This window comes from Bos taurus, chromosome 5 (genome assembly GCF_002263795.3).
Source record: "Bos taurus isolate L1 Dominette 01449 registration number 42190680 breed Hereford chromosome 5, ARS-UCD2.0, whole genome shotgun sequence".
Lineage (NCBI taxonomy): Eukaryota > Metazoa > Chordata > Mammalia > Artiodactyla > Bovidae > Bos > Bos taurus.
In genome coordinates this window covers 24,053,160-24,066,049 of record NC_037332.1, presented here as the reverse complement: position 1 = coordinate 24,066,049, position 12,890 = coordinate 24,053,160, and the positions used below count along the sequence as shown (strand labels likewise).

General features: G+C 42.8%; 2 protein-coding genes across 9 annotated transcripts in view; one reads left to right on the top strand and one right to left on the bottom strand.

Annotated features, from left to right (window-relative positions):
• CEP83 (centrosomal protein 83) overlaps window positions 1-11,442 on the top strand; it is a 161,718-nt gene extending 150,276 nt beyond the window's left edge. The window contains exons 17-18 of one of the 2 annotated variants that reach the window (XR_009494428.1): window positions 907-1,130; window positions 8,053-11,442. The gene's annotated coding sequence lies outside the window, so the exon portion shown is untranslated. Of the gene's footprint in view, window positions 1-906 lie in introns of both variants that reach the window. The other variant, XR_009494427.1, reaches the window with a different exon arrangement.
• PLXNC1 (plexin C1) overlaps window positions 1-12,890 on the bottom strand; it is a 156,245-nt gene that overhangs the window by 5,676 nt on the left and 137,679 nt on the right. For all 7 annotated transcript variants that reach the window (XR_009494399.1, XR_009494398.1, XM_059886412.1 and 4 more), the window contains exons 24-30: window positions 10,454-10,508; window positions 8,146-8,177; window positions 7,939-8,046; window positions 6,597-6,760; window positions 4,493-4,640; window positions 810-950; window positions 652-726 (exon numbers count right to left, since the gene is read on the bottom strand). Coding sequence is in view for 5 of the 7 variants with exons in the window: in XM_059886412.1 (XP_059742395.1) it covers window positions 652-726; window positions 810-950; window positions 4,493-4,640; window positions 6,597-6,760; window positions 7,939-8,046; window positions 8,146-8,177; window positions 10,454-10,508 (723 nt within the window). In the remaining 2 variants the exon portion in view is untranslated. The remainder of the gene's footprint in view (window positions 1-651; window positions 727-809; window positions 951-4,492; window positions 4,641-6,596; window positions 6,761-7,938; window positions 8,047-8,145; window positions 8,178-10,453; window positions 10,509-12,890) is intronic.

Here is a 12,890-nt window from a genome sequence, read left to right as displayed (position 1 = left end):
CCCTGGAAAGAGGGATGCTTATCATGTTTAAGGAACTCATTGCCTCTACCCTACCTTAGTGCTTCACTTGATCTTCAAGTAGCAAATGGAATTGGTGAGCTATTCTCACCATTGACATGGATAGCCTGTCCCAGCATGACTGAGTGGGGGGAATCAGGGAAGGGGGAATTAACATTTATTTGGAAACAGCGCATCTGATGACTGTGTCTGTGTGAATTCCCAAAGAAAAAAATCCAGATTAAGGAGAATTAATCATAAAGGAGAATGGTTTATTGAAATAGTTGCTTAAGTTAGAAATATGTCGTACTTTTAACTACTGAATACAGAATCTAGGCGATTTAACAAGCTTAGCCTTCATTTTAGCAGATTACAATCAAGCATAAGCAGGCCCCTTTTATTAGGACCACTACTTACTCATCAAAGTTAACTGTGTCAATAGGCCCCATTAAATCAAATGGCTGGTCCAAAGGTGGGCAGCCACACGCAGGGTCTGGCTTGGTGCCAGGATCCGCATCTCAGACAGCCTTCCTGGCTTCCCTTTCTGGCCATGTGGGATGCCAGAGCCATCCTGAGACCTACAGGACGCTTTATAACCAAATTCTGGTGGCTGATTCGTATCTGTTTTTTTAAAAATGTTATTTAAAATCTTACCTCATCAAAATATTTTATGATGTATTTGTAGATTTCTGTCAAGGCCACTTCTTCATTAAATTCATTTTCATGTTTCTTAAAGAAAGAAAGCCTTGTTGAGAGATTCTGAAATGGCTTAAGTACCCAAATATAATCTTATTTCTACTTTCTAACAATACCTTAGATTCCTGAGTTAAGAATTCTTCCATCTCTGAAGATGACAATGGAGGCAAATCCCTGATTGCTTTGTAATAAGACTTTACTTCCTCTTTGTAGGTTGGGATATCCTTGGCATAGAGAAGTTTATTAGTTGGTGCTTCCTGAAAAAAAGCAGCAACCACCAAGAGTTTAAAAAACCATCAGGAAATGATAGCAGTACCAATGTAGCTGAACCTCCACCACTATTACTAATCTTATCTCCTGGTAACAAGTCATCTTCATGCAGCAGGCCTTCATAAATGTTATTGACTGAATGACTGACTGCTATCCAGATAGTTCTGGTGAGTCACTGTTATTTTCAGGCAGATTAAATGCTAATATATTCTGCCTTCCTCTCATAAAAGGACTAAAATTATTATTTTTGCATGATTTTGAGTTACTGTAACAATGGAACTTATTTCAATCATAGTTCGTAACTAATAGTTGTAAAAAGCCTGAATTAAAGCATTTGCTCTCATCCTCACCCACCAGTGAATTTTGGCACTTATAAAAGGTTTGATTGTAGGTCTGATTGAGCCCTTTATATAACCATGAACGTGGTAAGTAATTGGCAATGGCAGATTTTTCTGCTTTTCCCTATTTTATTAGATTATAAAAATCTTTCAGTGTTCTCAAGAAAGAGCATGGTCATTAGTATTGGTGGCTCTGATGTCTTGATTTTGGAAAAATTCCCTGGTAGTTTGAATGTTTTTATGTAATTTTAACTGATGTTAAAATGTAAGGGAAGATTTTTTTTTTTTAAGTTATAATTTTGACAGAATTAACATGTCAAAGAAAAATCATAGCCAGTCTAGAAAAGAGACGGAAAAATTTATTCAACCAGCCTGAGGATTATGACCTAGGAGACAGCCTCTCAGAAAGCTCTGAGGACTGTTCTCAAGAGGTAAGGGGGGTGGGGCCTGCATACATGTGATTTAGGGGAAGGGGGCTGTGCAATCACACACTATTTGTGAGGAACAGATATCTTAATGATTTTAGTGCATTTCTAAGTATGGGAAGATTCAAGAAACTGAGTTCATGAAATTTTCTTCAGAAAAATAACTAACCAAAGGCTAGTCAATTTTCCCCGAGTGCAAACTGCCTCATCCTGATCTTTGGCCTGAATTCCTTTCAGGGTGTGTCATAACAGGTAATGGGCAACATTATTTTGCAATCCCCTCCGTTTCAGACTTAATTTTCACCAATGTTGGGGAGGCATTTCGTGAGCAGGAATGCTCATTCTCAGGTCAGACGACGATTGCATTGATAGGCCACTCACTGTGCTGTTACTGAACGAGGTAGGCCCTATTAACAGCAGCCAAAAGCCTCTGGACGGCCTGTCTTACTAGACTCTCATGGTCCAGGAAATGGTTCCTTCCTGTTGCTTCTGCCCACATCTAGAATTACACTATTCCAATAATTGATATTTGGTCAAATTGTTTTAAGTCATCTAGTCACCATTTTTACTGGAGGTTCAGTCATCTATTTGGTAATGTACAGAATACAAATAATGTAGGAACATTAATAATTAATTAACATTAATAAAGTATTTAAGCTAAGAGCTCCCTTTATGTGCACCCAGTATCTCCCCAGGTCATCTGACCAGTCGCTATCTTTAAGGGAAATACTATGTTTTTATTGTATATAAAGCATTGTATATAAAGTTCACCAAAGTAGTATGTACATATACAGTGTGTGGGTCATTGTGACCCCTTACAGGATTGAGAGAGGAATATTATCTGCTGAGGAGTTACACAGCTAGTGCCAGAAGAAAAATGGGTCTTTACAGTTCAGCGGGTACTTCTGCCATTGGAGAGGGCTGATAAATGCATAACGTAGGTGCATACTAGAGGGGAGGGAGGAGGCCCAAACAGGTGAAAATTCTGCTTACATTTTTCTTGTCCTGAAATATGAATTTTTATTGTATCACTACTCGGAAGATAGGTGAGTTAATGGTAGGGTCAGTGCCCCAGTACATTTTTAAATGTATTGATGGCTTGAAGGAGGCCTGGACTGAGATATTTTTTCCCTGTCAAGTTTACAACTTTAAGTAGAACCTACAGCCCTTGTGATCATTCATGCAAAGTTTTATTTAGCCAGGCACTGTGGGTAGGCACTGAATGAAAACCAGTCAGCACCTGCCCTTAAGAAGCTTACAATCTAAGATCAGTAATTAGCAGCAGTGTAGCACAAAGAAAAGGACTGAGATGTACGACCTTAAGACTTGTAACCTCTCATCATCAATTCCTCATCCAGAAAATGAGGGTAATGGTTAACTGTGTGGTTCTTGTGAGAACTGAATTATGCCAAGAACATAGTAATCAATAAACAGCCATTTTTAGCACGGATAACTAAGTGTGTTTCAGTGTATTGCACGCTAGGGAGAACTGTACCGGTCAAAATTAGCACATGGGAAATGCATCAAGGGAACATTGACAGAATAGGTATATTTAGACTAAATCTGAGTCTTATACATTTTCTGGTACACATTAGGAAATCACATTTGTTGAATGAATGAGTAGGGTTTTACTAGACAGAGGTAACAGGAAAGGGACGAGCAAAGTGATGTGAAAACAAGCTCGTGGTTAAGTCTGCGAAAACTAAAAGCTGTAGCATGAAAAGGCGGGTAGATGGACTGGGGAAAAAATGAGGAGGCCAGAAGAGAGACTTGAAGCCCAGTGCGGAAGGGCCCCGTGGCACTCAAGATTCTGTCTGGGAGGTAATGGGAAATATTTACAATGTTCAAGCAGGAATCTGACAGTATCAGAGTTTTGTTTTAGAAAGATAGGCTGAGACACAGTGAAAGGCCCTGTAGGAGCCAGGACAGCAGTTGGCAGGGGAGGGATGGAAGTGAGTAGTAACCAACTAGAGACACAGGTGGGAGGAAGGAGAAGGGGACGATAATGACAAGGATTTTACCTCGAGAGACTCTATCTAGGCAGTGCTGGGAAAATAAAAGTCAAAAAACAAGTTTGGTTTCTAGAAATACTGGCGATAGTGAGTCTGGATTTAGACTAGGAGTCTCAGGCGCCTATGACGTGTCCATCACACTTCATCCCAGGCACTCTGAACATCCTTCCACCAAAGACCCACTGCTCAGCATGAAAAGATTTCTAAACCCATTAGGTACAGATATTGCTCAGTTTATTATGGACTACTTGGGTTAAGACCAAAACATCTCTTTCACAGTTTCCTCTGTATTGTTATCTTTTCTTGCCTTATAGAGTTTTTGCTCAGCAAAACACCACAGGACAAACCATATTGATTCAATTATAAAATGACAAAATAGAGGTATTTGAAACCTCAGGCAGGATTTACTTCCCCATAAGAAATTTGTTATAATCAAATAGATGCTTTTAGGTATATTCAGATGGAATTAACATAGGCAAATTTCAATAATTACATACTTTGGGTTCATAGTTTAATAGCATCTATATTAGTATCTACATAAGATTTTTCTAGGAAACAAAAGCTAAAGGTTTTCACTTAAACTAGATTAAAAATAGAAATAAATGAGCAATTTTATAGAAAAGCAGGTGTTCAGTGACCATCATTTACTTTGTCTTTTGGGCTGATGTCGTGTGTTACTTGAATGTTTACAAGGAAGACAGAGTGCTTCAGACTCACACAAACACGTACAGGAAATCCTAAAGCTGGGCCTTACCTTCCCAAGTTGCTGCTCTGTGAGGGAAAACGCGTCCATGAATGCCTGAGCGATCACTGACAGACAGCCATCTATGTGTGGTGTCTTCTTAATGTCAAAGACAAACTGAGGGTTCTTCAGGATGTTTACCCAGAAGCGAAGAGGAAGGCTGTTCCGAGAGAGAGAGATACCTCGTTTCAAGTACAGCCTTTCATGTGAGGCAGATGCTGTGTTTATCACAGTTTGTGAATGGGTGTCTTTGTCCTTGCTACTGAAGTATGCAAGTCTGCCTTGCCAAACATACCAAGCAACAGATGGCAGCGTCACTCAGAACAAGAAAGGGTTAAACTGTCAGCGTTCCTGAAAGGGAGGCCTGGAGAAGTCTGAAACTGGCCACTGACAAAACAAGAATTTTCTCCACAAATTTGTCAATTAGATAATGGTTACCAGTGAGAACAGCTCATCAGACCTCTTCTTACCCCGTCTAAGTCCTCACTGTGGCCTAAGCCACCATCATCTCTCACCAGGATTATCACCCGCCAGCTCCCAACAGTAAATTCTGCCACAAGGGCCAGCAGTCCTCTTAACACAGAATCAGGTCCTCGCCTCTCCACTGTAGCTCTCCATCCCTCTGCAGAAAGCCCTGCATGGTCTAGGCCTGGCACTCATCTACTGCGCTTCACCTTACTCACCCCAGCTCCACCGGCCTCGTCGCTTCTCATCACACGCACCGGGCAAGCTTGTGCCTCAGGACTTCATCTGCCCCTGAAACTGTCTTGCCCCAGACAGTCTCAGGGTGTATGCCTCTTTTTAAGACCTGACTCAAATATCTCCACCAGGCCTCTGACCACGCTGTCCTGTGAGTCTATTTTTTGCCTCATTCTCTGCATTAATATTGCCTTCTAATATACAATTTACCTATTAAAATGCAAGCTCTGTGAGAACATGAATTTCTGTCTCTTTACCTTCAACGCCTAACAGTACCTGATACATAGTTGGTACTCAAATATTTGGATATGATCTTGGGAGTCACTTAGAGTCCTCTGGCCTAGCTAACTGTCAGAAGGGCTACTGGGCCTTTCAGCAGCTCTGCTGTCCTGACTACTGTCCTTGTTCACACGCTACAGTCTTCCCAGTGAGATGGTAGCCTGCAGGGCCCAAGCTTGATATGGGAGTGGCAGGGCCTAGGAAGCCAAGGCTAGAACAAAGCAGGGAGGGAGCCACAGTAGACAGTTAAGGTAGGCCTGGAGCTTTTAATACTTATCTAAAACGGTCTGGCTAACCTCAATGCTTAGAACGGCTTGAGCTTGCACTGAGAAGTTCTGTTGCATAATAACTGAGTCTCATTCAGCTCATGCACAAAGTATTTGAATGAGAGGTAATGAGCTATGTTTCTTTAGTGAGGAGAAATTTTAATTTGGATACCTTGCCTCAGCTCGGAGAAGGCAATGGCACCCCACTCCAGCACTCTTGCCTGGAAAATTCCATGGACGGAGGAGCCTGGTAGGCTGCAGTCCATGGGGTCGCAAAGAGTCGGACACGACTGAGTGACTTCACTTTCACTTTTCACTTTGATGCATTGGAGAAGGAAATGGCAACCCACTCCAGTGTTCTTGCCTGGAGAATCCCAGGGACAGAGGAGTCTGGTGGGCTGCCATCTATGGGGTCGCACAGAGTTGGACACAACTGAAGCGACTTAGCAGCAGTAGCAGCAGCATGGCATTTGACCAAATAAAAACAGAAACTTATACAATAGACAGCTTGGAAATTGTTAAGTGATGAATCCTCTGAGGGACAAATTTAAGACTCTTCTCTAATGGAAAAGTGTATGATAAAACCACAAAATATTAATTTCTCATCATTTACTGGTCAAGCTAAACTTGTTTAAGATAGTAAAAATAATAGAGGTTGTTTACTTTGCCCTAAAGAATAGGATTCTCAGCACAGGAATCGTTTTTATTTAAAAAACAGTACCTACCGGTAAGAAACTGCTTTGACACAATAGCTTGCCAAGCCAAAAAGTTCAAATATAGGGATAACCCTTCTGTAACTATCCATGCCCTTCTTTTAGTTAAGATTCTGTCCCAGATTCTTAAAGTCGGTAATCACCTATTGTTGTTCCCACCTGTTTGTTTTCCAAATATGTACAACGTCAGGATCTGTGATTTTTTTGTTTTCAGCCTGGGCATCCAAAAAGTCAAAAAAGTATTTTATAGCAAACGGGGCTCTGCTGTTGGGTAAACTCCAGATACTTCTAAAAAGTTTTTCAAGTACAGAGTGAATTGCCACCTGAAAGACAGAACACATCAGACTTGGAAGATTAAAGAGAAAATAGGATAGTGGTTTTTTAAAACATGATGAAAAGTGAAATCCAAGTTCAGAGATAATGATGAACAAAACAGAAAAACAAGCTGAAGAGCAAGTATGTACAGCTGTCAAATGAGGCCAGCACTCAGTGTTTAAGACACAGGTCCTGAAAATCCATGCCCAGGTTTAGAGTGGGTGCATAAGCTTCTTGCTGATAATGACATTATTTAGGCAACAGGGAGGCTGTCTTTGAAACTGCTAGCAGTTGAAATGTCAGTTACAGGGGCTGTATACATAAACCAAGAAGCCCCGGATGTTTGGCTTTTATTAGTTATGTTCAGCCTGGAAAAACTCAAATGATGTTGCTTGGTTCCCAGAATTTTTCCTGTTGCATGTATTTCTATCATAGGGTTTTTATTGTGTACTTTCCAGAGCATCTGACTGTTTTATAAAAAACAAATAGAGTTCTGTGGGACAGATGAGAAAAGCCAAGAGATTCTGGCTGTCCTCTTCCCACCAAACAAATCTAGTAGATTTGTTTAAGCTCCAAGCTGACACTCTGCTATAATCTGAAGATGCATGCCCAGCAGAAGACTAGGGCCAGGTGTAGATAATAGCACTTTTATTGCTAGTCATTTCAGGAAAAAAAGGATCACTACAGACTTCTGTTTAATCCCACTAAAAACTAGATAAAGGAAAATTTGCTCCCAATTTGGTATTCCTATTCCACTGGCTTTTAAAACATCTGACACTTTTATATGTGAACAGAAGTCTTAATTTTAAAATGACCACCCCCTCTTCATTTTATTTGCAATTTAAAGAGGGAGTTTTATTGTTCATCTATAGTAACAAGTAAATAAAAAGGAATAATTATGCTGTCAACCTAAAAAATAACAGTGCAGTGGTGGGTAAAGGGCTTGGGAACAACATTAAATCCCTGACTGAAGATGCTATGGTAGAAATTTGTAAAGTGCTTTATCTTTGCAGTTTGTGAGGAAGAAGAAGAAGGGGGTAGGAAGTGTTTACAATTTAAACTTTCATTTTGCTTTGCTAGAAGGCACAAGGGATTTGTAACATTTTCACACTTCAGTGGAAATTAAGTCAAACACATCATACACCCCCAAGGTAGCCGTAAAGCGCTCCCAGAATGGTAAGTGTACCTTGGTCGACAGCAGCTTTGTCAGATACATTTCTTTTACTTTGAACTTGTGCTTCCCTCGATGTCTCTTTCCCTGCACATCTTGGAATGCTTCCGAATCTGGTAAAATCTAAAGAGAAGACAGAGCAGAAGCAGCGTTACCCAAGGAGACGCGCTGCGCTGCAGAAGGCATCCGATTCAGCGGGAGCACAAGCAAGCCTGGACTCACCAAGTGGCAGTGATCTTCTGTGTATTCCACATCTGAACGCCACGGAAAGAAGGAAAGAAACAGGGCATTAGAGAAAACAACCATGGGCTAACTGGCCTTCCCATAAGATGCCCCACTTGTGTTATAAACAGAATAGGTTCCTTGAGCCCTCCCACCGGAGCTTTTCATAGGGACATTCCGCCCCCTGCCCCCCGCCTCGCCCCGCTGCATCTTAAGGCCTTAGGAACAGTGTGAAGATAGGATGGGCCAGGGACTGGAGTTGTCCCTGGAAGTGCTGCAGCAGAGGCTGAACCATCACTTGGGGGTGGGGTAGGAGAGGTTCAATTCTCATTCATTTAACAAATAGAGCTGGAGCACCTACTGTGTGCCAGGGGCTACTAGGCAGACAACAATGAGTAAGACCTAGCTCTCACCTAAAGGAATTCATGGCCTAGCCACTGAGAGACTCCTCCTAATCACACAGTTAGCACAGCCCTAATCAGTGAGGTTCTCTGAGGAGGGATGTTGGAGCTGGACCTAAATGAACGGATAGCGAGCAGGACCAAATGGGGAGGAGGGTGGGTGCAAATGCCCTGAGGTGGAAAGGAAGGTGACCTCTTGTAGGATCGGAGAGAAGGGCAGCAAGGCGGAGGTCACAGAGTGAGTGATGGAGCAGCACAAAGCGGACAGTCTGAGAAGAAATGTGGCTGAAAAGGAAGTGGCAAATGCAGGGAGAGGAGGAAGCAAGGCAGTTGGGTTTTGTTTTGAAGACGAGAGAGACTAGAACACCTTAAAATGCTGATGGAAAACTATAGTAGCAGGGATGCAAAGCCCAGGTGGGAAAAGGGATGTGGCTGGGAGGAAGGGCAGCCCTGGCATGTCTGGGGAGCCAGGAGGAGGGACTGGCAGACGCAGGGAGGGAGGCAGGGTGGGCTGGCGCTGGCTACTGAAGGCATTCTGATCTCTTTTCTCTGTGAGGTACTGAGTGAAGTCATCTGCTGACAGGGAAGCCTGTGGGGATCAGAGGAGAGAACGTGGGATCATGGAGAACAGTCAGCTGTCTGGAGAAGCACAAAGGGGAACAGGGTACATTGAGGGTCTGGATCCACATGGGAATTTACAACGACTTAGCTGTGCTGTTGCAGGCCTCTCCCACGGGGTGGCCCAGCCTGAGGTTCAGGAAAGGGGAGCAGCTGGGTTCACCAGGGGACTGGCTGGGATGTTCAGAGTGGGTGATGAAAGGACAGAGGGGCAAGGGCTTTGGAGAGTAAGGAGAGACTGGACCGGGAGGAAGCAGAGGCGCTGACCACCTTTAAGGCCCATGAAGTGATCCAAATGCAAGATCTCTAAATAACAAGCTCTCAAAAGACTATAGTCTTTGAAGCCTAAAATACACAGCTCCTCCACTTATTACAGCATAAAGACACCAACCCCCCACCCTAGACCAGAAGGACAGCCGCCCACTGCAAGATGGCTTCTCTCAATATAGCTTGACTTGGGAGTAGATGGGGGCTTGGGAGGTGGGGATGTCCTGCAACCTACCAAGGGGTGTCCTCCAACCCTCCCAGTCATCCTATCCATTTCGTTGGGAGCCCTGAATTCCTCGTTTGCACTCCCCAGGTGTTGGGTCCTATCAGGCTGCTCCTATCACTGAATCCAGGAATAGGGAAGCCCCACCTCCAGCTGTGCATGTGTGAACAGGCCCTGTTGGTGAGGCCCAGAACCTTTCTGAGGGCCGAGGAGGACTGACTGTCTTGGCCTGGATAAAATTTCTCTAGAGAGAAGCCTGGCATAGACCTCAGGATTTTCTCAAGGCACTGTTACAGTGTTTTCCTGCCCCTAGGCTATCAGGGACATAGAAGAGAGTTTAGAGACTGGCCGATTAACTTTGCCCACAAAGCTCCCTGTCCTTGGTCCATCAGTAGGAGCTTTGGACTAAGTGAATTATCTTGTTTGTTCAGAGCTTGCAGGGCTGTGTGCTAATCTGCAAGCTTCCCTCAGTTTTCCAGGGGGATCCCCTCTGTCAGCCCCCATCCTACTGAGGAGTCGGGAAAGAGCTGCAATGGCTAAGATTCTGCCCCATCTTTAGGGGTGGTTAATGATACCAGCTTCCTCAGTTGCCGGGCAGTCACGGCAACCACTGTTCACAGTTTCCTGTCCCCCTTTGCAGAGCATGCATTCTTAGGACCAGAAACAGATCAAAATGGCTTTCCTCCCATCAGAGAATTACTTAGCAACAACTCAGTCTCATCTTTGTGACAGTACATCTGAGAGGCAAAAAACAATACTTTATAGACTGAGAACAAAAGGTTAACATTACGTTGGTTACCTGAAGTAAAATTTGCTATCTTCTTAAAGACTTTTATAGTGGATCCATTTGATATCTGAAAGCAAAGATAAAAAATAGATGAGTTTTCAAAATTTAATGTGTTTCTCAACTTCACTCAGGAATTAGATGGCTGGATGGATCTTACATTCTCTCACTTATTCAATCAAATATTTATTTAAGAATTCCTGCGTTCTGAGCATTGCAGGCTGGGGCTATAGTGATGAGCAAGACACTGTTTCTGCCCTCAAGGAGCTTGTGGTTTTGTGAAGGAGGCAGGCAAGGGGAGGAGTCAACTGTTTTGGGGGGCACCCCAGCCTCTTGGAAGTAGGTACTGTTTAGACCACTTTCTTTTTTTGAAAGAGGGGGGGGGGTCCTACTATATAAAGAAATGCTGAAACAAGTTTTCAAAAACTGGCCTGTAAAGCTGGTGGCTACCCTATGACAGAGCAATTTCACATTTAGGTATGCACATGTGCGTATCCTGAAGGTAAACTCTGTAAGTGCCCCATACTGGCATTTACAACCCCAATATCCATCAACAGCAGAATGAATAAAGAGTTTGAGGTATACTCATAAAACAGGTTATGATAAGACAACAACAGTGAGCAAATTACTGCTCCGTGCCACATGGATGAACCTCACAGAGACACTGGCGAACCAAAATCCTGACAAAAGAATGAACACCGTGTGGTTCCATTCACATTTAGCTTAAAAAAAAGAAACAGAAAAACAAAAAACCCAGTCAAAACCATGATTTAAATGTTCGGAGAGGAGAAAGTGGTGATTAGGAGAGTCCATAGGGGGCGTCTGTGGTGCCCATAACGTTCTATTTCTTGATCTGAGTGGGAGCTGTAAGATAGGCTCACTTTGTGATAATCCGTCCAGCACTTATAATGTATTCTCTTTTTTTGCAGGTCTTTATCTTTTTAAAAGAAGCTTGTAAAAATCGTAAAATTGCATACACTTTTAAATAAAAACTTTAAACATGACTTATAGGAATGTTCTTGTATTAAATGTACAGCTCAAGAACGTTCACTTCAGTGTATACCTGTGTAGCCACCACCCACATCAAGATACAAAATTATATTTCAAGGTTCCAGGAAGTACCCCTGTTACGCTTCTCAATCAACAACCACCCCATCCTCATCCAGGGGTAATCGCTTTTCTGACTTCCATCACCACTGATTAGTTCTGTCTGTTCTTGAACTTCACGTACATGGAACCATTCAGCATACACTTGTGTCTAGCTTCTTAGGGTCAATATAAAGTCTATCATGTTTATATTTATCTGCATTGTTGCAGCTACCAGCAGTTTGTCCTTTTAAAAGAATTATTATTCTAGTGAATGAATACACTATAAAAAAAATTGCCATACAATAAAAGGGAAGAAGTACTGACACATGCTACAACATGAATGGATCTCAAAAACATGGTTAAGTGAAAGGAGTCAGTCACAAAAGATCATGTATTATACAATCATAATTTGTCCAGAATAGGCACATTTATACAAACAGAAGGTAGATTATTAGTTGCCTTTGGAGGAATGAAGAGTGACTCTCAATGAGTTCAAGGTTTCTATTTGAAGTAATGAAAATGTTTTAAAATTAGATTGTGGTGATGACTGCACAACTCCACAAATGCAAGAACCCACTGAACCACCTTCACTTGGAAAAGGTGACCTTTAAGATATACAGATTATATTCCAACACAGCTGTTTTTAAAAACTGTCATGGATTTTAAATGTATGCATTTGACAGATGCTTTCACCATACTGGCGTGATTTCAACCCCAACGTGTAGCCTCTTGTGGAGATGACATCAAGAGTTCTGAGGGATGAGAACCTTTGGGGACCATGAAGCCTTTGGTGTAACTCTTCCCCACACGTAACCAGAGGAGAAGGGCCCATCAGGCCAAGGGGGCCTAGATGCTGAGAGAAAGAGGGCAGGCTTTGCTCGCTGGAGGAGTACATTGTTCTGAGGTGGTGGTCCACATAAATACTAGACAAAGATGCCATGGAGAAGTGACAGCGCGGGGATACACCAACCCTCACCTTTATTCTGGGATATGACTGGAGGGTTAACCCTGTTATTTCTGAACACTGTCATCAGCCAGGTGATTTTTCCCTCCACTTGAAAGCTCTAAGGCTTTTCTGAATTCTAATATTAATTTGGACCTGGCCTCCCTCTATTTGGGGAAAAAAGTAAAAACTTAGACTGTTTTCTGGCCTGTGGCAAGTTGGTTATCAGATTGTACAAACCGGCTCAGCAAACACCAAAGGATTAAAGCCTAATCTCTTGCAGGTTGTCCCCACAGGGGAAGGAACTCTGGTGACAGCCAGCCCTGGAGGAGGCCCCTGAGCACAGGGTCCAGCCAGTCACTGAGTCTAGGCCAGAAGCCTCCAACTACTGGTGCTCCTGACATCCTGTGGGGGAAGGGG